Consider the following 24,365-nt stretch of genomic DNA (forward strand, 5'->3'; position numbering starts at 1 on the left):
AATACCATACACTTTACATTACAGTACACTTTACATTACAATACCATACAGTTTACATTACAATACACTTTACATTACAGTACACTTTACATTACAATACCATACACTTTACATTACAGTACACTTTACATTACAATACCATACACTTTGCATTACAGTACACTTTACAATACAATACCATACAGTTTACATTACAATACAGTTTACATTACAATACCATACAGTTTACATTACAGTACACTTTACATTACAATACCATACACTTTACATTACAGTACACTTTACATTACAATACACTTTACATTACAATACCATACAGTTTACATTGCAATACACTTTACATTACAGTACACTTTACATTACAATACCATACACTTTACATTACAGTACACTTTACATTACAATACCATACACTTTACATTACAGTACACTTTACATTACAGTACACTTTACATTACAATGCATTACAATACCATACACTTTACATTACTATAGACTTTACATTACAATACCATACAGTTTACATTACAATACCATACAGTTTACATTACAATACACTTTACATTGCAGTACACTTTACATTACAATGCATTACAATACCATACACTTTACATTACAATAGACTTGACATTACAATACACTTTAAATTACAACACCCTTCACTTTACAACACATTACAATACACATTGCCATGCACTTTACATTACATTCCACTTTACATTTACAACATCACATTTTACATTACAATACACTTTACATCTCAAGAGACTATTTAGTTGCTTAGCCCTACATTCCTTTGGTGCATTTACATACTGTATATAAACTGCTTTAAAACCTACTTTCACAAAACCTGCTTTGCTGCTAGAAACCTTTATTAATGATTGCCATTTAGCCTACCTGGCTACACAAAAGGAACTCCCTATGTAAATATTGAAAAGTCTATAACTATATAATAGCTACATGAGGATTCGTGTTGATCAATGAAAAACATTAAATCTAAGAATTAAAAATAAATATTAAAAAATCGATACAATTTACAGTCAAGATGTCATTCTGATTTGAGAGTTCTCCCTTTCCACTTCCTATAAAATGGACAGTTTACATGCTGACATTGGTACAATATGGTCCCAGAACATTCTAGAATAAAACAGATCAAGATGTTACATACGGAGCATTTCTGAGACACATACTGTTATGAGTGTAAGATGGCACAGTGATCAACGCCTTTGTCTCGTCATTTAACATTCAAACACTACAAGACACCGGGAGAAGCACACCGCAAGAACCGCAACCGGAGAACTCATTCACCTCGGATAGCCTACCACACAAACATAAAATAAATAACATAAAAACATATATAATTCCCAGACACTCTTGTCCTCCTGCTTAAATGATCAGCAGCACAGTGTGATGATGGTATCGGTGAGAAGGATGATGAGGTGTGTAAGTCTACTGCGGTTGCATGACTCATCCCTGGATTCTCTCCCGCGTGGCGAGGACATGCGGGAAAAATCGCATCTCGGTTTCACTCACGTGTGAAATCATGAAAACCCACCTAATGACACAAATCATATGGACATGCGCGACATATCTCAACCAGGCTATAACACTAAAGGCAAAACCTAAAGTAGGCTATTAATAACATGAAAGGATGGGAAAATCGCACGTTCAATAAACTTTCGACCTCTCAAATCGGATACACACTGGAACGCACCCACCTGCGTGGTTTTGCGGGGCGCTTTTGCATTGATTGACTGCTATTTATTGTTTATCAGGGTCGAGCTGAGGTATGTAAATTATTAATCGCCATGAATGAAATCAACATTTGAAGGATACTGAATGTACGCAGCGCTGGTACTGTGCATCTCATGTAAATCTACTTGCTTAACAGTTTACTTCTGTGAACAAATCGAACATACCCTTTCACCACAAGGAATTCTGGGAAACTGTTCAAAAATGGCGGATGAAGTGGAACAGGTTGGCGTTAGCTAAACGTTTTATGATCAATCTTTCTCTGTGCAAAACATTTATTTATTTAGACTCGAGTAGGGAAATAGACTTGTACACCGGTTTGTATCAGTAGATTACGCCAACAGCATCATTGCAAAAACATGGGTGTGGGTTTTAATTGGCAAGAGAGGCTAGCTAGCATGGTGATTAGCAGCCATCGCTATCAATCGTAGCAAGCAAGCAAGCTAGCTTGTATATTAGTCAAGTCGCTAACCAGACACTAATGTTGAATACAATTATATTGAAACTTACTCTGCCGATTGTCCGTGGTGTTGGTCGAAATTTGAGATAACATATCCATCGGAAAGTAACGCTATTGATAATCCAACTTCAAAACGCGGGTCTAAGATTATGGCAACTATGTTTTGCTCATGAACAAAGGCACGTGCTATAACAATTCGGATAAACGAGACTTTGGAGACCAGATATTTCATAGAAAATGTCGAGTAGCTAAAGGATTAACACCATGGACAATAGGCAGAGTACGTGTAAATATTAGGTTTTAAACATTCCGGCTTGTAGAGGACCTTAGAGACACATTTCCATAATCAAACACTGTCATGTTCCAGGCGGTGAATTTAGAAATTCAACGTCTGGTCCCCAGGCAAGGGTAATGGGTTTGAATAGATGTAGACCAGCGCACTAACGCCCTGGACCAGAGCTCTACGCGAAGTAGACACACACAGAGAGTTCTTGTAACTTTAAATGTATTCATATCTATAGTCTATGCTTGAAATGTGATTCTAACACAAGTTAGGCTACTTATTGACAACCATTTGAGCATGAAAACGATATCTAGTGTGAACAACTTCCTAACCCATTTTGGTTTGTGTTGCAGCAAACGACCACCAACACAGTGGAGGAGCCCCTGGATCTGATCAGGCTCAGTTTGGATGAAAGGATATATGTTAAGATGAGAAACGACCGAGAACTCAGGGGCAGATTGAACGTAGGTAGTTAGTTGTATGACCGTGGTGATCATCTTGGTTGCTTTTGTAATGTTGCCGAATGTTTGAACAATTATGTAGTCTAAGCAATACGGCACAAGGGGATGTGGTATATGGCCAATATACCATGGCTAAGCCCTTAGCCATGGTATATTGGCAATATATCACAAAACCCTGAGGTGCCTTATTGATATTACAAAATGCTTATCAATGTAATTAAATCATTAAAAATAAACGTTTTGTCATACCTTGACCTTACGGCTGTCAGCAAATCAGCATTCAGGGCCTGAATCACCTAGTTTATAATGTTGTGTATAGCTGTCACCCTGAATGCGAGCTTTATCATCTTGTCTCGCCGAACTATAGGCCTGCATACGTCTAATGCGTTTTTATCTTTGTTCCAGGCCTACGATCAGCACTTGAACATGATCTTGGGAGATGTTGAGGAGACGGTGACAACAGTAGAGATTGATGAGGAGACGTATGAAGAAATTTACAAGGTATGAAAAAGGGCTTACGCCACCTTTTCAACTGCAGAAATTTCAGCTACACCAGGGCTTGGCCTAAAGTCTCAGACTTTAGTGAAGGGTTCTCCATCCCTGTTCTTGGAGAGCTGCCCTGCTGTAGGTTAACTCTAACCCTGTTCCTGGAGAGCTGCCCTGCTGTAGGTTAACTCTAACCCTGTTCCTGGAGAGCTGCCCTCTTGTAGGTTTTAACTCCAACCCTAATCTAGCACACCTGCTTCTAATAATTATCTGGTTGATAAGCTGAATCAGGCTAGTTACACCATAGCAGGCCCCTAGATTGTCCTACTGAGAGGAAATGCACCAAAGGGGGCCCCTAGATTGTCCTACTGAGAGGACATGCACCATAGGGGGCCCTAGATTGTCCTACTGAGAGGAAATGCATCGTAGGGGGGCCCTAGATTGTCCTACTGAGAGGAAATGCACCGTAGGGGGGCCCTAGATTGTCCTACTGAGAGGAAATGTATTTATTTTATTTATTTCACATTTATTTAACCAGGTAGGCAAGTTGAGAACAAGTTCTCATTTACAATTGCGACCTGGCCAAGATAAAGTAAAGCAGTTCAACGACACAGAGTTACACATGGAGTAAAACAAACATAGTCAATAATACAGTAGAAACAAGTCAATATACGATGTGAGCAAATGAGGTGAGATAAGGGAGGTAAAGGCAAAAAGGCCATTGTGGCAAAGTAAATACAATATAGCAAGTAAAACACTAGAATGGTAGATTTGCAGTGGAAGAATGTGCAAAGTAGAAATAACAATTATGGGGTGCAAAGAAGCTAAATAAATAAAATAAATACAGTAGGGAAAGAGGTAGTTGTTTGGGCAAAATTAAAGGTGGGCTATGTACAGGTGCAGTAATCTGTGAGCTGCTCTGACAGCTGGTGCTTAAAGCTAGTGAGGGAGATAAGTGTTTACAGTTTCAGAGATTTTTGTAGTTTTTGTAGCCAGTGGGTTTGGCGACGAGTATGAAGCGAGGGCCAGCCAACGAGAGCGTACAGGTCGCAATGGTGGGTAGTATATGGGGCTTTGGTGACAAAACGGATGGCACTGTGATAGACTGCATCCAATTTATTGAGTAGGGTATTGGAGGCTATTTTGTAAATGACATCGCCGGAGTCGAGGATCGGTAGGATGGTCAGTTTTACACGGGTATGTTTGGCAGCATGAGTGAAGGATGCTTTGTTGCGAAATAGGAAGCCAATTCTAGATTTAACTTTGGATTGGAGATGTTTGATGTGGGTCTGGAAGGAGAGTTTACAGTCTAACCAGACACCTAGGTATTTGTAGTTGTCCACGTATTCTAAGTCAGAACCGTCCAGAGTAGTGATGTTGGACAGGCGTGCAGGTGCAGGCAGCGATCGGTTGAAGAGCATGCATTTAGTTTTACTTGCGTTTAAGAGCAATTGGAGGCCACGGAAGGAGAGTTTTATGGCATTGAAGCTTGCCTGGAGGGTTGTTAACACAGTGTCCAAAGAAGAGCCAGAAGTATACAGAATGGTGTCGTCTGCGTAGAGGTGGATCAGAGACTCACCAGCAGCAAGAGCGACATCATTGATGTGTACAGAAGAGAGTCGGTCCAAGAATTGAACTCTGTGGCACCCCCATAGAGACTGCCAGAGGTCCGGACAGCAGGCCCTCCGATTTGACACACTGAACTCTATCAGAGAAGTAGTTGGTGAACCAGGCGAGGCAATCATTTGAGAAACCAAGGCTGTCGAGTCTGCCGATGAGGATGTGGTGATTGACAGAGTCGAAAGCCTTGGCCAGATCATTGAATACGGCTGCACAGTAGTGTTTCTTATCGATGGCGGTTAAGATATCGTTTAGGACCTTGAGCGTGGCTGAGGTGCACCCATGACCAGCTCTGAAACCAGATTACATAGCAGAGAAGGTATAGTGAGATTCGAATTGGTCGGTAATCTTTTTGTTGACTTGGCTTTCGAAGACCTTAGAAAGGCAGGGTAGGATAGATATAGGTCTGTAGCAGTTTGGGTCTAGAGTGTCACCCCCTTTGAAGAGGGGGATGACGGCGGCATCTTTCCAATCTTTGGGAATCTCAGACGACACGAGAGGTTGAACAGGCTAGTAATAGGGGTGGCAACAATTTCGGCAGATAATTTTAGAAAAAGAGGGTTCAGACTGTCTAGCCCGGCTGATTTGTAGGGGTCCAGATTTTGCAGCTCTTTCAGAACATCAGCTGACTGGATTTGGGAGAAGGAGAAATGGGGAAGGCTTGGGCGAGTTGCTGTGGGGGGTGCAGTGCTGTTGACCAGGGTATGGGTAGCCAGGTGGAAAGCATGGCCAGCCGTAGAAAAATGCTTATTGAGATTCTCAATTATAGTGGATTTATCAGTGGTGATCGGAAACACTATCTTCAGTGCAGTGGGCAGCTGGGAGGAGGTGTTCTTATTCTCCATGGACTTTACAGTGTCCCAGAACTTTTTTGAGTTAGTGTTGCATGAAGCAAATTTCTGCTTGAAAAAGCTAGCCGTGGCTTTTCTAACTGCCTGTGTATAATGGTTTCTAGCTTCCCTGAAAAGCTGCATATCACGGGGGCTGTTCGATGCTAATGCAGAATGCCATAGGATGTTTTTGTGTTGGTTAAGGGCAGTCAGGTCTGGGGAGAACCAAGGGCTAAATCTGTTCCTGGTTCTAAATTATTGAATGAGGCATGCTTATTTAAGATGGTTAGGAAGGCATTAAAAAAAAAAAATAACCAGGCATCCTCTACTGACGGGATGATGCACCATAGGGGGCCCTAGATTGTCCTACTGAGAGGAAATGCACCGTAGGGGGGCCCTAGATTGTCCTACTGAGAGGAAATGCACCGTAGGGGGCCCCCAGATTGTCCTACTGAGAGGAAATGTACCGTAGGGGGGCCCTAGATTGTCCTACTGAGAGGAAATGCACCGTAGGGGGGCCCTAGATTGTCCTACTGAGAGGAAATGCACCGTAGGGGGGCCCTAGATTGTCCTACTGAGAGGAAAAGCACCGTAGGGGGGCCCTAGATTGTCCTACTGAGAGGAAATCCACCGTAGGGGGGCCCTAGATTGTCCTACTGAGAGGAAATGCACCGTAGGGGGGCCCTAGATTGCCCTACTGAGAGGAAATGCACCATAGGGGGGCCCTAGATTGCCCTACTGAGAGGAAATGCACCGTAGGGGGGCCCTAGATTGTCCTACTGAGAGGAAATGCACCGTAGGGGGGCCCTAGATTGCCCTACTGAGAGGAAATGCACCGTAGGGGGGCCCTAGATTGCCCTACTGAGAGGAAATGCACCGTAGGGGGGCCCTAGATTGTCCTACTGAGAGGAAAGGCACCGTAGGGGGGCCCTAGATTGTCCTACTGAGAGGAAAGGCACCGTAGGGGGGCCCTAGATTGTCCTACTGAGAGGAAATGCACCATAGGGGGGCCCTAGATTGTCCTACTGAGAGGACATGCACCATAGGGGGCCCTAGATTGTCCTACTGAGAGGAAATGCACCATAGGGGGCCCTAGATTGTCCTACTGAGAGGAAATGCACCATAGGGGGGCCCTAGATTGTCCTACTGAGAGGAAATGCACCATAGGGGGGCCCTAGATTGTCCTACTGAGAGGACATGCACCATAGGGGGGCCCTAGATTGTCCTACTGAGAGGACATGCACCATAGGGGGGCCCTAGATTGTCCTACTGAGAGGACATGCACCATAGGGGGGCCCTAGATTGTCCTACTGAGAGGACATGCACCATAGGGGGGCCCTAGATTGTCCTACTGAGAGGACATGCACCGTAGGGGGGCCCTAGATTGTCCTACTGAGAGGAAATGTACCGTAGGGGGGCCCTAGATTGTCCTACTGAGAGGAAATGCACCGTAGGGGGGCCCTAGATTGTCCTATTGAGAGGAAATGCACCATAGGGGGCCCTAGATTGTCCTACTGAGAGGAAATGCACCATAGGGGGGCCCTAGATTGTCCTACTGAGAGGAAATGCACCATAGGGGGGCCCTAGATTGTCCTACTGAGAGGAAATGCACCATAGGGGGGCCCTAGATTGTCCTACTGAGAGGAAATGCACCGTAGGGGAGCCCTAGATTGTCCTACTGAGAGGAAATGCACAATAGGGGGGCCCTAGATTGTCCTACTGAGAGTAAATGCACCATAGGGGGGCCCTAGATTGTCCTACTGAGAGTAAATGCACCATAGGGGGGCCCTAGATTGTCCTACTGAGAGTAAATGCACCATAGGGGGGCCCTAGATTGTCCTACTGAGCGGAAATGCACCATAGGGGGGCCCTAGATTGTCCTATCAGTGATGGGGCGACCACCCTCTGTTTTTTTCCCTTCATTGTCAACTGTGTGTCTGAGATCTAACCCAAGAATAGCTGTTATGGCTGAAATGTCTATTTCTGTCGTTAAATATCCCCCTGGAGAAGTGATTTGTAGGTATTTGTAAAAACATTTACATTCATTACCCCTAGAAAAGGAATTGGGGTTCTTGTTTGTCACAGATCTCCAAACCAAGTCGAAGTTACGATCAAATCTATTTTCATGAAATTCTGCATTGCTTAAATACATGTCTTTTATAGTTGGTAGTGTGCTGGCGCTCCTCTTACCAAGATTTCTGGATCCCCGAAGAGGTGCTCAGACAGCCCTAGGAATGTAACACTGAAATGCTGAAAGAAGGTTCAGTACGGCAACTTAATTTCAATCGTGTGGTTTTCTATTTTTCAGTCAACGAAGAGGAACATCCCCATGTTGTTTGTGAGAGGTGACGGAGTCGTCTTGGTCGCTCCTCCTCTCAGGGTGGGCTAGCAGCTAACCGTGTTCTGCTGTGTTCCTGGATCCTGAAGGATTAAAAAAATGGTGTAGTTGACAAATCGCAAATAATTATTTAGTCGTTACCTTTTGCGAGTTTTGAATGACCAGTGGTTTTAAGTTAATGCAGAATAAATATTCTTTGGCCTGTTATTTTAGTTAGATCGCTCCGGGAATTGTGTAAAACATTGATATTACCCCATAAAATTAAATGCATTAACCGAGGTAATGGTTTCATTCAGGTTTGAAATTGTTCCAAATACCATTGTCTATTCCCCAACATGTTAGGTTGTTTTAATCTTACATGTTCCACTGTACTGCACAGTATTTTTGGTTTCTGTCAAAGTTTGTGGTCTTTTATGCTTTTGTAATGAACATGTTAACTAACGCTGAGACAAGAAATCATGTCCTCAGATGCGCCAGTAGTCATTTTGTTATTAAGTTCGGTCTGATGGTCACTTGACTGTTAAAGGAAACCCATTGTTAATAAAGTTAAGAGTTTTGAGTATTACGTTTGGAATGAGTCCTGTATTTTCACCAACAAAGATGAATTACAACCACCCTTGTAAAGCGTTTATAGTATTACTATGAATGATCAAATGTATTAATGTCAAAAATATCGTAGTGAATACACATTTAAAGCATAGCATTTTTCATGGCACGTTTTTTTTCAGTCCATTCCTTTTTGATATCAAATGCACCCTGAGGAGAAGCCTGTCAATAACTTCTAGAACCACTAGGTGGCAGTATTAACACACCCTCTACACGTCTAGCGTCTCACAAGGGAGAGGGAATGCACCCTGAGGAGAAGCCTGTCAATAACTTCTAGAACCACTAGGTGGCAGTATTAACACACCCTCTACACGTCTAGCGTCTCACAAGGGGGAGGGAATGCACCCTGAGGAGAAGCCTGTCCATAACTTCTAGAACCACTAGGTGGCAGTATTAACACACCCTCTACACGTCTAGCGTCTCACAAAGGGGAGGGAATGCACCCTGAGGAGAAGCCTGTCCATAACTTCTAGAACCACTAGGTGGCAGTATTAACACACCCTCTACACGTCTAGCGTCTCACAAGCCACACACCTCTGTAATTTTCCATTGCTTAAGGATGGAGGAGATAGCAAATTGTGTTTTGACTTAAAATCCACTTGATTGAGGAGGAGAGGCGGGCAGGCTGAGGTCTGCACTTCCATAGTTTCACTTTGAGTGCGTGCCTGTTCAATATGCATTGTATAACAGAGGCGGATGAAACAGAATGCATTTAGCTTTCTTTTGCAAGGAACTCTTGTAGACATCTTCAATATTTATTCTGCCTCTATTCAAACACATGGGTTTACAAACCCCTGCCCCACAAAAGTGAAATCTTGTGTGCAAAGGACACAATCTTTCATGTTCACACTTGCCCCATCGGATCATTTCAACAGGCAAATAATTGGGTGCATTTCAATTCTGTAATAATTACACGTAGCTTGCTGCATAGTATCCATTATTACATTCATTGAGTATCAAATAATTACAAATATAATCAGACTGGCAATCAGTTCCTTTGATCTCCCTCTGAACCAACTATGCTAATGGCCACAGAGAAATGTTAAACAACTCTGAAATAACGAAGCAGTTTGACAAAGTTCAGAGCATTTATCTTGTTTTTTTTGTTTTGACAAGATATAAAGACTACTGCTGTTACTGGGCAGGCCTGATTAATCAATTTGATATGACATTTAATTGAAATGTTAAATGTGTCTATATGGATACAATACCAACAAACTGCAGTTATATTGTATTAGGTGCAGAGATGGGGTCAAGACCAGTGCCTTCGGGAAGTATTCAGACCCCTTGACCCATCAATCTAGCTGTACATAGTCTATCGGTAAATAGCCCACCCACTTTTACCTACCTCATCCCCATACTGTTTATATTTATTTACTTTTCTGCTCTTTTGTACACCAGTATCTCTACCTGCACATGACCATCTGATCATTTATCACTCCAGTGTTAATCTGCTAAATTGTAATTATTCGCCTACCTCCTCATGCCTTTTGCACACAATGTATATAGACTTTTTCTTTTTTTTCTACTGTGTTATTGACTTGTTAATTGTTTACTCCATGTGTAACTCTGTGTTGTCTGTTCACACTGCTATGCTTTATCTTGGCTAGGTCGCAGTTACAAATGAGAACTTGTTCTCAACTAGCCTACCTGGTTAAATAAAGGTGAAATAAAAAATAAAATAAAAATCTACACACAATGACAATGCGAAAACAGCTTTCATAAAAATAAAAACAGAAATACCTTATTTACAAAAGTATTCAGACCCTTTGCTATGAGACTCCAAATTGAGCTCAGGTGTGTCCTGTTTCCATTGATAATCTTTGAGATGTTTCTACAACTTAATTGGAGTCGACCTGTGGTAAATTCAATTGATTGGACATGATTTGGAAAGGCACACACCTGTCTATATAAATGTCCTACAGTTGACAGTGCATCTCAGAGCAAAACCCAAGCCACGAGGTTGAAGGAATTGTCCGTTGAGCTCTGAGACAGGATTGTGACGAGGCACAGATCTGGGGAAGTGTACCAAAACCAAGATTCTCTGATCTGATGAAACCAAGATTTAACTCTTTGGCCTGAATGCCAAGCATCACATCTGGAGGAAACCTGGCACCATCCCTACGGTGAAACATGGTGGTGGCAGTATCATGCTGTGGGGATGTTTTTCAGAGGAAGGGACTGGAAGACTAGTCAGGATCGAGGCAAAGATGAACGGATAGTACAGAGAGATCCTTGATGAAAACCTGCTCCAGAGGGCTAAGGACCTCAGGCTGGAGAAAAGGTTCAACTTCCAACAAGACAAGACCCTTAGCACACAGCCAAGACAACGCAGGAGTGGCTTCGGGACAAGTCTCTAAGACTCTTTGTGGCCCAGCCATAGCCAGGACTTGAACCCAATTGAACATCTCTGGAGAGACCTGAAAATAGCTGTGCAGCAACTCTCCCTATCCAACCTGACAGAGCTTAAGTGTATCTGCAGAGAAGAATGGGAGAAACTCTCCAAAAACAGGTGTGCCAAGCTTGTACCCAAGAAGTCTCGGCTGTAATCGCTGCCAAAGGTGCTTCAACAAAGTACTGAGTAAAGGGTCTGAATACTTATGTAAATGTGATATTTTAGTTTTGTATTTTTTATAAATTAGCTTCTTTAAAAAAATAATTAAAAAAAACTGGTTTTGTTTTGTCATTATGGGGTATTGTGTGTAAATTGATGATGAAAAAATGACCTCGAGACCCCGACCCTGTAGATCCACCTGTCTATAAGGAATCCCAGTATTCCCTCAACAGGCCTGCCCACCAGTGATTAGTAGTGTAGAGGAGCGATGTTTCAGAAAATCGATGCGAGGTATTTGCAGTCCCTCCCAGACAGTGTGTTCTTTAGAGAATAGAAAAGTAACTTATTCTCCAGCCAGGAGGACCAACCTGTGTCCCAAATGACACTCTATTCACCATAAAGTGAACTACTTCTGACCAGAGCATTATGGGCCCCGGTCAAAAGTAGTGCACTATAAAGGGAATAGGTTACCATTTGGGATGCATGCCAAATCATCTTCTTCCCACAGACTAATAATAACCATGTGACAGCAGTTTATCACCGAATATAGCTGAGAATGGGCGGGGGCCTGTGTTGATACAGTGGTAAGGCATGTGAACCTCACCGGGTAAAATCCCAAGAAACTATCTTTCTCTATCCCGTTGCCAGTTGTGCTTCAGTACTACCAGATACACTCACTCCACTGTCTTCTTGTGTAAAGACAACATTAGCCTTGTTCACATCCCAAATAGCACCCCATTCCCTATATAGTGCACTAATCTTGACCAGATCTTATGGGCCCTGGTGAAGTAGTGCACTATATAGAGAATAGGCAGTGGTTGACTTGGGCAGGAGCTCACCGTACCAGCACTTCAAATGTTCTACTGCTTGAGCTCCTGTTCCTCTTTTAGAATGTTGGAGGAAAGGTATTGTGGAGCTCCTGTTCCTCTTTTAGAATGTTGGTGGAAAAGTATTGTGGAGCTCCTGTTCCTCTTATAGAATGTTGGAGGAAAAGTATTGTGGAGCTCCTGTTCCTCTTTTAGAATGTTGGAGGAAAAGTATTGTGGAGCTCCTGTTCCTCTTATAGAATGTTGGTGGAAAAGTATTGTGGAGCTCCTGTTCCTCTTATAGAATGTTGGAGGAAAAGTATTGTGGAGCTCCTGTTCCTCTTATAGAATGTTGGAGGAAAAGTATTGTGGAGCTCCTGTTCCTCTTATAGAATGTTGGTGGAAAGGTATTGTGGAGCTCCTGTTCCTCTTATAGAATGTTGGTGGAAAAGTATTGTGGAGCTCCTGTTCCTCTTATAGAATGTTGGAGGAAAAGTATTATGGAGCTCCTGTTCCTCTTATAGAATGTTGGAGGAAAAGTATTGTGGAGCTCCTGTTCCTCTTATAGAATGTTGGAGGAAAGGTATTGTGGCGCTCCTGTTCCTCTTATAGAATGTTGGAGGAAAAGTATTGTGGAGCTCCTGTTCCTCTTATAGAATGTTGGAGGAAAAGTATTGTGGAGCTCCTGTTCCTCTTATAGAATGTTGGAGGAAAGGTATTGTGGAGCTCCTGTTCCTCTTATAGAATGTTGGAGGAAAGGTATTGTGGAGCTCCTGTTCCTCTTATAGAATGTTGGAGGAAAAGTATTGTGGAGCTCCTGTTCCTCCTATAGAATGTTGGTGGAAAGATATTGTGGAGCTCCTGTTCCTCTTATAGAATTTTATTTATTTTATTTATTTTACCTTTATTTAACCAGGTAGGCAAGTTGAGAACAAGTTCTCATTTACAATTGCGACCTGGCCAAGATAAAGCAAAGCAGTTCGACAGATACAACAACACAGAGTTACACATGGAGTAAAACAAACATACAGTCAATAATAAAGTATAAACAAGTCTATATACAATGTGAGAAAATGAGGTGAGAAGGGAGGTAAAGGCAAAAAGGCCATGGTGGCAAGGTAAATACAATATAGCAAGTAAAACACTGGAATGGTAGTTTTGCAATGGAAGAATGTGCAAAGTAGAAATAAAAATAATGGAGTGCAAAGGAGCAAAATAAATAAATAAATTAAATACAGTTGGGAAAGAGGTAGTTGATAGGGCTAAATTATAGGTGGGCTATGTACAGGTGCAGTAATCTGTGAGCTGCTCTGACAGTTGGTGCTTAAAGCTAGTGAGGGAGATAAGTGTTTCCAGTTTCAGAGATTTTTGTAGTTCGTTCCAGTCATTGGCAGCAGAGAACTGGAAAGAGAGGCGGCCAAAGAAAGAATTGGTTTTGGGGGTGACTAGAGAGATATACCTGCTGGAGCGTGTGCTACAGGTGGGAGATGCTATGGTGACCAGCGAGCTGAGATAAGGGGGGACTTTACCTAGCAGGGTCTTGTAGATGACATGGAGCCAGTGGGTTTGGCGACGAGTATGAAGCGAGGGCCAGCCAACGAGAGTGTACAGGTCGCAATGGTGGGTAGTATATGGGGCTTTGGTGACAAAACGGATTGCACTGTGATAGACTGCATCCAATTTGTTGAGTAGGGTATTGGAGGCTATTTTGTAAATTACATCGCCAAAGTCGAGGATTGGTAGGATGGTCAGTTTTACAAGGGTATGTTTGGCAGCATGAGTGAAGGATGCTTTGTTGCGAAATAGGAAGCCAATTCTAGATTTAACTTTGGATTGGAGATGTTTGATATGGGTCTGGAAGGAGAGTTTACAGTCTAACCAGACACCTAAGTATTTGTAGTTGTCCACGTATTCTAAGTCAGAGCCGTCCAGAGTAGTGATGTTGGACAGGCGGGTAGGTGCAGGTAGCGATCGGTTGAAGAGCATGCATTTAGTTTTACTTGTATTTAAGAGCAATTGGAGGCCACGGAAGGAGAGTTGTATGGCATTGAAGCTTGCCTGGAGGGTTGTTAACACAGTGTCCAAAGAAGGGCCGGAAGTATACAGAATGGTGTCGTCTGCGTAGAGGTGGATCAGAGACTCACCAGCAGCAAGAGCGACCTCATTGATGTATACAGAGAAGAGAGTCGGTCCAAGAATTGAACCCTGTGGCACCCCCATAGAGACTGCCAGAGGTCCGGACAACAGACCCTCCGATTTGACACACTGAACTCTATCAGAGAAGTAGTTGGTGAACCAGGCGAGGCAATCATTTGAGAAACCAAGGCTGTTGAGTCTGCCGATGAGGATGTGGTGATTGACAGAGTCGAAAGCCTTGGCCAGATCAATGAATACGGCTGCACAGTAATGTTTCTTATCGATGGCGGTTAAGATATCGTTTAGGACCTTGAGCGTGGCTGAGGTGCACCCATGACCAGCTCTGAAACCAGATTGCATAGCAGAGAAGGTATGGTGAGATTCAAAATGGTCGGTAATCTGTTTGTTGACTTGGCTTTCGAAGACCTTAGAAAGGCATGGTAGGATAGATATAGGTCTGTAGCATTTTGGTGGAAAGGTATTGTGGAGCTCCTGTTCCTCTTATAGAATGTTGGAGGAAAAGTATTGTGGAGCTCCTGTTCCTCTTATAGAATGTTGGTGGAAAGGTATTGTGGAGCTCCTGTTCCTCTTATAGAATGTTGGTGGAAAGGTATTGTGGAGCTCCTGTTCCTCTTATAGAATGTTGGAGGAAAAGTATTGTGGAGCTCCTGTTCCTCTTATAGAATGTTGGTGGAAAGGTATTGTGGAGCTCCTGTTCCTCTTATAGAATGTTGGTGGAAAGGTATTGTGGAGCTCCTGTTCCTCTTATAGAATGTTGGAGGAAAAGTATTGTGGAGCTCCTGTTCCTCTTATAGAATGTTGGAGGAAAGGTATTGTGGAGCTCCTGTTCCTCTTATAGAATGTTGGAGGAAAAGTATTGTGGAGCTCCTGTTCCTCTTATAGAATGTTGGAGGAAACGTATTGTGGAGCTCCTGTTCCTCTTATAGAATGTTGGAGGAAAGGTATTGTGGAGCTCCTGTTCCTCTTATAGAATGTTGGAGGAAAGGTATTGTGGAGCTCCTGTTCCTCTTATAGAATGTTGGAGGAAAGGTATTGTGGAGCTCCTGTTCCTCTTATAGAATGTTGGTGGAAAGGTATTGTGGAGCTCCTGTTCCTCTTATAGAATGTTGGTGGAAAGGTATTGTGGAGCTCCTGTTCCTCTTATAGAATGTTGGAGGAAAAGTATTGTGGAGCTCCTGCTCCTCTTATAGAATGTTGGAGGAAAAGTATTGTGGAGCTCCTGTTCCTCTTATAGAATGTTGGTGGAAAGGTATTGTGGAGCTCCTGTTCCTCTTATAGAATGTTGGAGGAAAAGTATTGTGGAGCTCCTGTTCCTCTTATAGAATGTTGGAGGAAAAGTATTGTGGAGCTCCTGCACCCAAATTGAGTACCGGCACCTATTTCAGTCCAAGTCAAGTCACTGAGAAAAAGGTACCATATGGGATAGTGTCTTTGACTGCATCATTGGGTTATAATGACCTCTGAATGCACGGGTACTATGTGAATGCATTTGTTACTATGCACAGACATGAATAAACTCTGTCTCTCACTCTCTCTCTCTCTGTCTCTATCTCTGTCTCTCTCTGTCTCTGGCTCACCCTCTCTCTATCTCTGGCTCACTCTCACTATATCTGGCTCACTCTCTCCATCTCTGTCTCTCTCTATCTCTGGCTCTCACTCTCTCCATCTCTGTCTCTCTCTCTCTATCTCTGGATCTCTCGATCTCTGGCTCACTCTCTCAATCTCTGGCTCACTCACTATCTCTGGCTCACTCTCTCTATCTCTGGCTCACTCTCTCGATCTCTGGCTCACTCTCTCTATCTCTCTATCTCTGGCTCACTCTCTCTATCTCTGGCCCTCGCTCTCTCTATATCTGGCTCACTCAATCTATCTCTGGCCCTCGCTCTCTCAATCTCTGGCTCACTCTCTCTATCTCTGGCTCACTCTATCTCTGTCTCACTCTCTCAATTCAATTCAATTCAATGGGCTTTATTGGCATGGGAAACATGTGTTAACATTGCCAAAGCATTTGAGCTAGATAATATACAAAAGTGAAATAAACAATACAAATTAACAGTAAACATTACACATACAGAAGTTTCAAAACAATAAAGACATTACAAATGTCATATTACGTACAGTGCCTTGCGAAAGTATTCGGCCCCCTTGAACTTTGCGACCTTTTGCCACATTTCAGGCTTCAAACATAAAGATATAAAACTGTATTTTTTTGTGAAGAATCAACAACAAGTGGTGCACAATCATGAAGTGGAACGACATTTATTGGATATTTCAAACTTTTTTAACAAATCAAAAACTGAAAAATTGGGCGTGCAAAATTATTCAGCCCCCTTAAGTTAATACTTTGTAGCGCCACCTTTTGCTGCGATTACAGCTGTAAGTCGCTTGGGGTATGTCTCTATCAGTTTTGCACATCGAGAGACTGACATTTTTTCCCATTCCTCCTTGCAAAACAGCTCGAGCTCAGTGAGGTTGGATGGAGAGCATTTGTGAACAGCAGTTTTCAGTTCTTTCCACAGATTCTCGATTGGATTCAGGTCTGGACTTTGACTTGGCCATTCTAACACCTGGATATGTTTATTTTTGAACCATTCCATTGTAGATTTTGCTTTATGTTTTGGATCATTGTCTTGTTGGAAGACAAATCTCCGTCCCAGTCTCAGGTCTTTTGCAGACTCCATCAGGTTTTTTTCCAGAATGGTCCTGTATTTGGCTCCATCCATCTTCCCATCAATTTTAACCATCTTCCCTGTCCCTGCTGAAGAAAAGCAGGCCCAAACCATGATGCTGCCACCACCATGTTTGACAGTGGGGATGGTGTGTTCAAGGTGATGAGCTGTGTTGCTTTTACGCCAAACATAACGTTTTGCATTGTTGCCAAAAAGTTCAATTTTGGTTTCATCTGACCAGAGCACCTTCTTCCACATGTTTGGTTTGTCTCCCAGGTGGCTTGTGGCAAACTTTAAACAACACTTTTTATGGATATCTTTAAGAAATGGCTCTTCCATAAAGGCCAGATTTGTGCAATATACGACTGATTGTTGTCCTATGGACAGAGTCTCCCACCTCAGCTGTAGATCTCTGCAGTTCATCCAGAGTGATCATGGGCCTCTTGGCTGCATCTCTGATCAGTCTTCTCCTTGTATGAGCTGAAAGTTTAGAGGGACGGCCAGGTCCTGGTAGATTTGCAGTGGTCTGATACTCCTTCCATTTCAATATTATTGCTTGCACAGTGCTCCTTGGGATGTTTAAAGCTTGGGAAATCTTTTTGTATCCAAATCCGGCTTTAAACTTATTCACAACAGTATCTCGGACCTGCCTGGTGTGTTCCTTGTTCTTCATGATGCTCTCTGCGTTTTTAACGGACCTCTGAGACTATCACAGTGCAGGTGCATTTATACAGAGACTTGATTACACACAGGTGGATTGTATTTATCATCATTAGTCATTTAGGTCAACATTGGATCATTCAGAGATCCTCACTGAACTTCTGGAGAGAGTTTGCTGCACTGAAAGTAAAGGGGCTGAATAATTTTGCATGCCCAATTTTTCAGTTTTTGATTTGTTAAAAAAGTTTGAAATATCCAATAAATGTCGTTCCACTTCATGATTGTGTCCCACTTGTTGTTGATTCTTCACAAAAAAATACAGTTTTATATCTTTATGTTTGAAGCCTGAAATGTGGCAAAAGGTCGCAAAGTTCAAGGGGGCCGAATACTTTCGCAAGGCACTGTATATATACAGTGTTGTAACGATGTACAAATGGTTAAGGGTACACAAGGGGAAATAAATAAGCATAAATATGGGTTGTATTTACAATGGTGTTTGTTATTCACTGCCCTTTTCTTGTGGCAACAGGTCACAAATATTGCTGCTGTGATGGCACACTGTGGAATTTCACCCAGTAGATATGGGAGTTTTTCAAAATTGGGTTTGTTCTCAAATTCTTTGTGGTTCTGTGTAATCTGAGGGAAATATGTGTCTCTAATATGGTCATAAATTGGACAGGAGGTTAGGAAGTGCAGCTCAGTTTCCACCTCATTTTGTGGGCAGTGTGCAAATAGCCTGTCTTCTCTTGAGAGCCATGTCTGCCTATGGCGGCCTTTCTCAATAGCAAGGCTATGCTCACTGAGTCTATACATAGTCAAAGCTTTCCTTAAGTTTGGGTCAGTCACAGTGGTCATTCTAGTTTGCTCTGTTTTTTTGTTAATTCTTTCCAATGTGTCAAGTAATTATCTTTTTGTTTTCTCATTATTTGGTTTGGTCTCATTGTGTTGCTGTCCTGGGGCTCTGTGGGGTCTGTTTGTGTTTGTGAACAGAGCCCCAGGACCAGCTTGCTTAGGGGACTCTTCTCCAGGTTCATCTCTCTGTATGTGATGGCTTTGTTGTGGAAGGTTTGGGAATCGCTTCCTTTTAGGTGGTTGTCGAATTTAATGGCTCTTTTCTGGATTTTGATAATTAGTGGGTATCGGCCTAATTCTGCTCTGCATGTATTATTTGGTGTTCTACATTGTACACGGAGGATATTTTTGCAGAATTCTGCATGCAGTCTCAATTTGGTGTTTGTCCCATTTTGTGAAGTCTTGGTTGGTGCGCGGACCCCAGACCTCACAACCATAAAGTGCAATGACCATAAAGTGCATTGACTGATTTAAGTATTTTTAGCCAGATCCTAATTGGTATGTTGCATTTTATGTTACTTTTGATGGCCGAGAATGCCCTTCTTGCCTTGTCTCTCAGATCGTTCAAAGTTTTGTGGAAGTTACCTGTGGCGCTGATGTTTAGGCCAAGGTATGTATAGTCTTTTGTGTGCTCTAGGGCAATGGTGTCTAGATGGAATTTGTATTTGTGGTCCTGGCGACTAGACCTTTTTTTGAACACCATTATTTTGGTCTTACTGAGATTTACTGTCAGGGCCCAGGTCTGACAGATTCTGTGCAGAAGATCTAGGTGCTGCTGTAGGCCCTCCTTGGTTGGTGACAGAAGCACCAAATCATCAGCAAACAGTAGACATTTGACTTCAGATTCTAGTAGGGTGAGGCCGGGTGCTGCAGACATTGATATATATGTTGAAGAGGGTGGGGCTTAAGCTGCATCCCTGTCTCACCCCACGGCCCTGTGGGAAGAAATGTGTGTGTTTTTTGCCAATTTTAACCGTACACTTGTTGTTTGTGTACATGGATTTTATAATGTCGGATGTTCTACCCCCAACACCACTTTCCATCAATTTGCATAGCAGACCCTCATGCCAAATTGAGTCGGAGGCTTTTATGAAATCAACAAAGCATGAGAAGACTTTGCCTTTGTTTTGGTTTGTTTGGTTGTCAATTAGGGTGTGCAGGGTGAATACATGGTCTGTTGTATGGTAATTTGGTAAAAAGCCAATTTGACATTTGCTCAGTACATTGTTTTCATTGAGGAAATGTACGAGTCTGCTGTTAATGACAATGCAGAGGATTTTCCCAAGGTTGCTGTTGACGCATATCCCGCGGTAGTTATTGGAGTCAAATTTGTCTCCACTTTTGTGGATTGGGGTGATCAGTCCTGGGTGGTTCCAAATATTGGGGAAGATGCCAGAGCTAAGGATGATGTTAAAGAGTTTTACTATAGCCAATTGGAATTTGTTGTCTGTATATTTGATAATTTCATTAAGGATACCATCAACACCACAGGCCTTTTTGGGTTGGAGGGTTTTTATTTTGTCCTGTAGTTCATTCAAGGTAATTGGAGAATCCAGTGGGTTCTGATAGTCTTTAATAGTTGATTTGTATTTGATCATGTATATGTTTTTGCTCTTTATTCTTTGTTATAGAGCCAAAAAGATTGGAGAAGTGGTTTACCCATACATCTCCATTTTGGATAGATAATTCTTCGACTTGTTGTTTGTTTAGTGTTTTCCAATTTTCCCAGAAGTGGTTAGAGTCTATGGATTCTTCAATGACATTGAGTTGATTTCTGCTGTTCCTTATTTTTCCGTAGTGTGTTTCTGTATTGTTTTAGTGATTCACCATAGTGAAGGCGTAGACTCAGGTTTTCCGGGTCTCTATGTTTTTGGTTGGACAGGTTTCTCAATTTCTTTCTTAGATTTTTGCATTCTTCATCAAACCATTTGTCATTGTTGTTAATTTTCTTTGGTTTTCTATTTGAGATTTTTAGATTGGACAGGGAAGCTGAGAGGTCAAATATACTGTTAAGATTTTCTACTGCCAAGTTTGCACCTTCACTATTACAGTGGAACGTTTTACCCAGGAAATTGTCTAAAAGGGATTGAATTTGTTGTTGCCTAATTGTTTTTTGGTCGGTTTCCAAACTGCATTCCTTCCATCTTAATGTTACTCAGTTCCTTTGGCTTTGATGCCTCATGATTGAGTATTGCTCTGTTCAAGTAGACTGATTTTGCTGTGGTCTGATAGGGGTGTCAGTGGGCTGACTGTGAACGCTCTGAGAGACTCTTGGTTGAGGTCATTGATAAAGTAGTCTACAGTACTACTGCCAAGAGATGAGCTATAGGTGTACCTACCATAGGAGTCCCCTCGAAGCCTACCATTGAACATGGTATGTACATACCCAGCGTGCGACAGAGCTGCAGGAGTTGTGACCCGTTTTTGTTGGTTATGTTGTCATAGTTGTGCCTAGGGGGACATATGTGGGATGGAATGCTGTCACCTGCAGGCAGGTGTTTGTCACCTGCAGGCAGGTGTTTGTCCCCCTGTGTGCTGAGAGTGTTAGGTTCTTGTCCGGTTCTGGCATTTAGGTCGCCACAGACTAGTACATGTCCCTGGGCCTGGAAATGATTGATTTCCCCCTCCAGGATGGAGAAGCTGTCTTCATTCAAGTATGGGGATTCTAGTGGGGGGATATAGGTAGCACACAGGAGTTAAGATAATTTCCTTTTGAATTTCTAGCCAAATGTAAAATGTTCCTGTTTTGATTAATTTAATGGAGTGAGTTAGGTCTGCTCTATACCAAATTAGCATACCCCCTGAGTCCCTTCCTTGTTTCACACCTGGTAGTTTGGTGGATGGGACTATCAGCTCTCTGTAACCTAGAGGGCAACCAGTGGGTCCGTCTCCTCTATACCAGGTTTCTTGCAGGATGACAATGTCTGTATTACCTATTTCTGTGGTGAAGTCCGGGTTACTGCTCTTTAGGCCAAAGGCAGATGACCTCAGGCCTTGGATATTCCAGGATGAGATAGTGAAGGCTTTGTGTTCCATAAAGTGTCCAATGTTGTTGGTCGTGTGGTTTGGCCTCAGGCCAGTAAGTGTGAGCAGAGCCTGCTGAGCATCTGGTACAAGCCATTGGCTTGGGCTGGTGTAAGAGTGGGGGTTGGGCCTGTTTGCCCGCTCACTACCTGGGCATATGTGTGACTTCCATGTTGAGGCTGTCTTTGCGGAGGTGGTGTGCATGGGGTGGGCAGGAGGGGCATAGACCTGATCTGAGGGGACGTAAATGGGGTGTGGGCATAGTTGACGTGGGGGAGTGTTGATTGGTTGGGGTGGGGGTGTGGATGTGGCTGGTGGTGCTGTGGTCTGGATGTAAGTCCTCTTGGCGTGGGTCCTCTATGTGTAGGTCCAGGGGGTGGTCCCGCAGGTCTGGGAGAGTGTCTTGCTGGTCTGGGTGGGGTGTCTATTGATCTGTTGCTCCTGTGTGAAGTGTTGGGGATACGTTTGAGAGCGATGTCCTTTAGAGTCCGGGCAAAGGTGGGCACTGCTGCCTTGTAGAGGTGGACCTGGTCATAGAGGCTGTTCAAGTCCAGGGTGGAGTGGTGGGCCAGGAAAACATTTGGTTTTAAGGCACAATCACGGGAAATACTTGCGTTTACCTGCTGTATTGTGACAGGGTGGAAGTCTTTTCGTGGTAGCAGGGTGGAGATTAGGGAAAGTAGAATAAGCTTTTTCAATCACTCCCTTCAGTGCTGTGGCCACCCTTTCCTGCTGTGCTCTCAGGTCATTTGTGCCTGTGTGTATTATTATGTGGCTAGGTGAACCTAGTTGGTCCTCAGACAGAAGGTCTAGGGCACGCTGGGTGTTTGGACACCAGAGTTTAGACACACTGTGTTTGGGAAAAGTTTTTCTTGAATACAGTATATTTCCCATTTGAGTTCATAAGGAGAACAATCAGGGTGGCTGACAGGGGGGGTGCTCAGAGGGGGTGAGAGCCGCTGGGCTTGGGGTTCTTCATTTGTCTGTTCTGCTGTGATGTCGACGCTATGGTCAGGGTCCGGTGTGGACTGTTCCGCTGTGGTGTCGAGACTTTTGTCAGGTGCTGAGGTGGGGTGTTCTGCTGGCTTCTCTGCGGGCGTGGCCACCTCTCTAGTAGGTTGTTCTCTGTCACACGCCACCCCCCTCAACCTCTTCTCCAGCAGTCTGATCCTCTCCTCTAGTGCTCTGTTCTTCTCCTGCTCCTGCTCTTTCTCCTGTTGAAGTTGTCCAGAGTGCAGATATGTCTCTCTCCACCTCCAGCACTCCGGGTCTGGTTAAGAGAGTGTTGTTGTGCTGGACTGTTGTCTGGGTCTGTGCTGACTGGAGTGTAATCACCTGCTCTTCCAGCTCCACCTGCCTTACCTCCAGCTGGGTGAATGTATCCTTCCTTTCAATGAGGGAGTTGTACTCTGTGCTGGGAGGTTGACTTTCCGCTGGGGGTGGCTCATCTGTGGGGTTATATAATGAAGAGGTCTGGTCTGACCCGCTCGGGGTGGGGGTATCTTTCTCAAGGGAGAGCTGTGCGAATTCCTTGATTAGGTGAAAGTCCAGCTGAAACTGTTTGGGGTTGCCCTGTACCATTACTGTTCCAGACTTATAGAGATTTATATTAGCTGACTCAGAGTCCTCGTTGTCAAGTATCCTGAGTTTCCTCCTCTCATTAACCCCCCCTCTCTTAACAAAGGGGTAGTGTGCTAATATAGCACTGTGCCATGCCAGGGGATGGTTTGTGTGGAAGATGAGGTTGCTGATGTTCCCATTTTTGTAATAGTCAGAAAAAAGTGTCTCTTGATTTTTCAACAAGGAGCTTCATTTTGCAATCTTTTCATGTCTTATCATTCTTTACATGCACAGGGTACTGTATTTTAATGACCTCTGAACAGCGGGAGAGAGCTTCTAAGGCCTCTCCATTTGGTTGGGGTACACTGTGTGACTCTCCTGCCATTGTTGGGCTAATGGGCTTTGACACCTCTCATTTGACACGTCAGTGCTAGTTGAAGTTGTATCAAGTTTGGCAGCCTTAATTTAGCATTCAGTCCTTAATGTAGTATATTTTTCTTCTTGGCTTTTGGAAATAAAATATAGTTTCAGACTGGTATTTCAGGTTTCTGTTGTTTTCCAGAGAATTTGCTGTATAGAATAATAATCCTTGGTAGTTGTAAACCTTCCAGGTGATTCCGTAATTCCATCCAAAATCAGGTTGTAGGTTTTGAGTTTTGATTTGAAGTGAAGGTTATGTTGTAGGGTAGCATCCTGTATATGTTCCTGACAAAAAAATCCAAGTTGATCTAACTCTAAATCTATCTTTTGTTAAGAAAATGCTGAAAAATGCAGGAGCTCATCTGATGATGACCTCTCTCTTTCAAGGGGCTTTATTGGCATGGGAAACATGTGTTAACATTGCCAAAGCAAGTGAGGTAGATATTATACAAAAGTGAAATAAACAATAAAAATTAACAGTAAACATTACACATACAGAAGTTTCAAAACAATAAAGACATTACAAATGTCATATTATATATATACAGTGTTGTAACGATGTACAAATAGTTAAAGTACACAAGGGAAAATAAATAAGCATAAATATGGGTTGTATTTACAATGGTGTTTGTTCTTCACTGGTTGCCCTTTTCTTGTGGCAACAGGTCACAAATCTTGCTGCTGTGATGGCACACTGTGGAATTTCACCCAGTAGATACAGTAGAGTTTATCAAAATTGGATTTGTTTTCGAATTCTTTGTGCATCTGTGTAATCTGAGGGAAATATGTATCTCTAATATGGTCATACGTTGGACAGGAGGTGTCCT

At 43.0% G+C, this 24,365-nt stretch overlaps 2 protein-coding genes across 3 annotated transcripts in view; one reads left to right on the forward strand and one right to left on the reverse strand.

The window, feature by feature from the left end:
* LOC139413892 (gamma-glutamyl hydrolase-like) overlaps nucleotides 1-24,365 on the reverse strand; it is a 48,202-nt gene that overhangs the window by 10,920 nt on the left and 12,917 nt on the right. The gene's annotated exons all lie outside the window — the stretch shown is intronic.
* LOC139413893 (LSM3 homolog, U6 small nuclear RNA and mRNA degradation associated) lies at nucleotides 1,861-8,795 on the forward strand. The gene is made up of 4 exons (XM_071161736.1): nucleotides 1,861-1,977; nucleotides 2,849-2,959; nucleotides 3,362-3,457; nucleotides 8,201-8,795. The coding sequence occupies exons 1-4, from the start codon at nucleotides 1,957-1,959 to the stop codon at nucleotides 8,279-8,281; spliced, it is 309 nt and encodes a 102-aa protein (XP_071017837.1). The 5' UTR covers nucleotides 1,861-1,956; the 3' UTR covers nucleotides 8,282-8,795.

The sequence above is a fragment of the Oncorhynchus clarkii genome, chromosome 7 (genome assembly GCF_045791955.1).
Source record: "Oncorhynchus clarkii lewisi isolate Uvic-CL-2024 chromosome 7, UVic_Ocla_1.0, whole genome shotgun sequence".
Classification (NCBI taxonomy): Eukaryota; Metazoa; Chordata; class Actinopteri; order Salmoniformes; family Salmonidae; genus Oncorhynchus; species Oncorhynchus clarkii.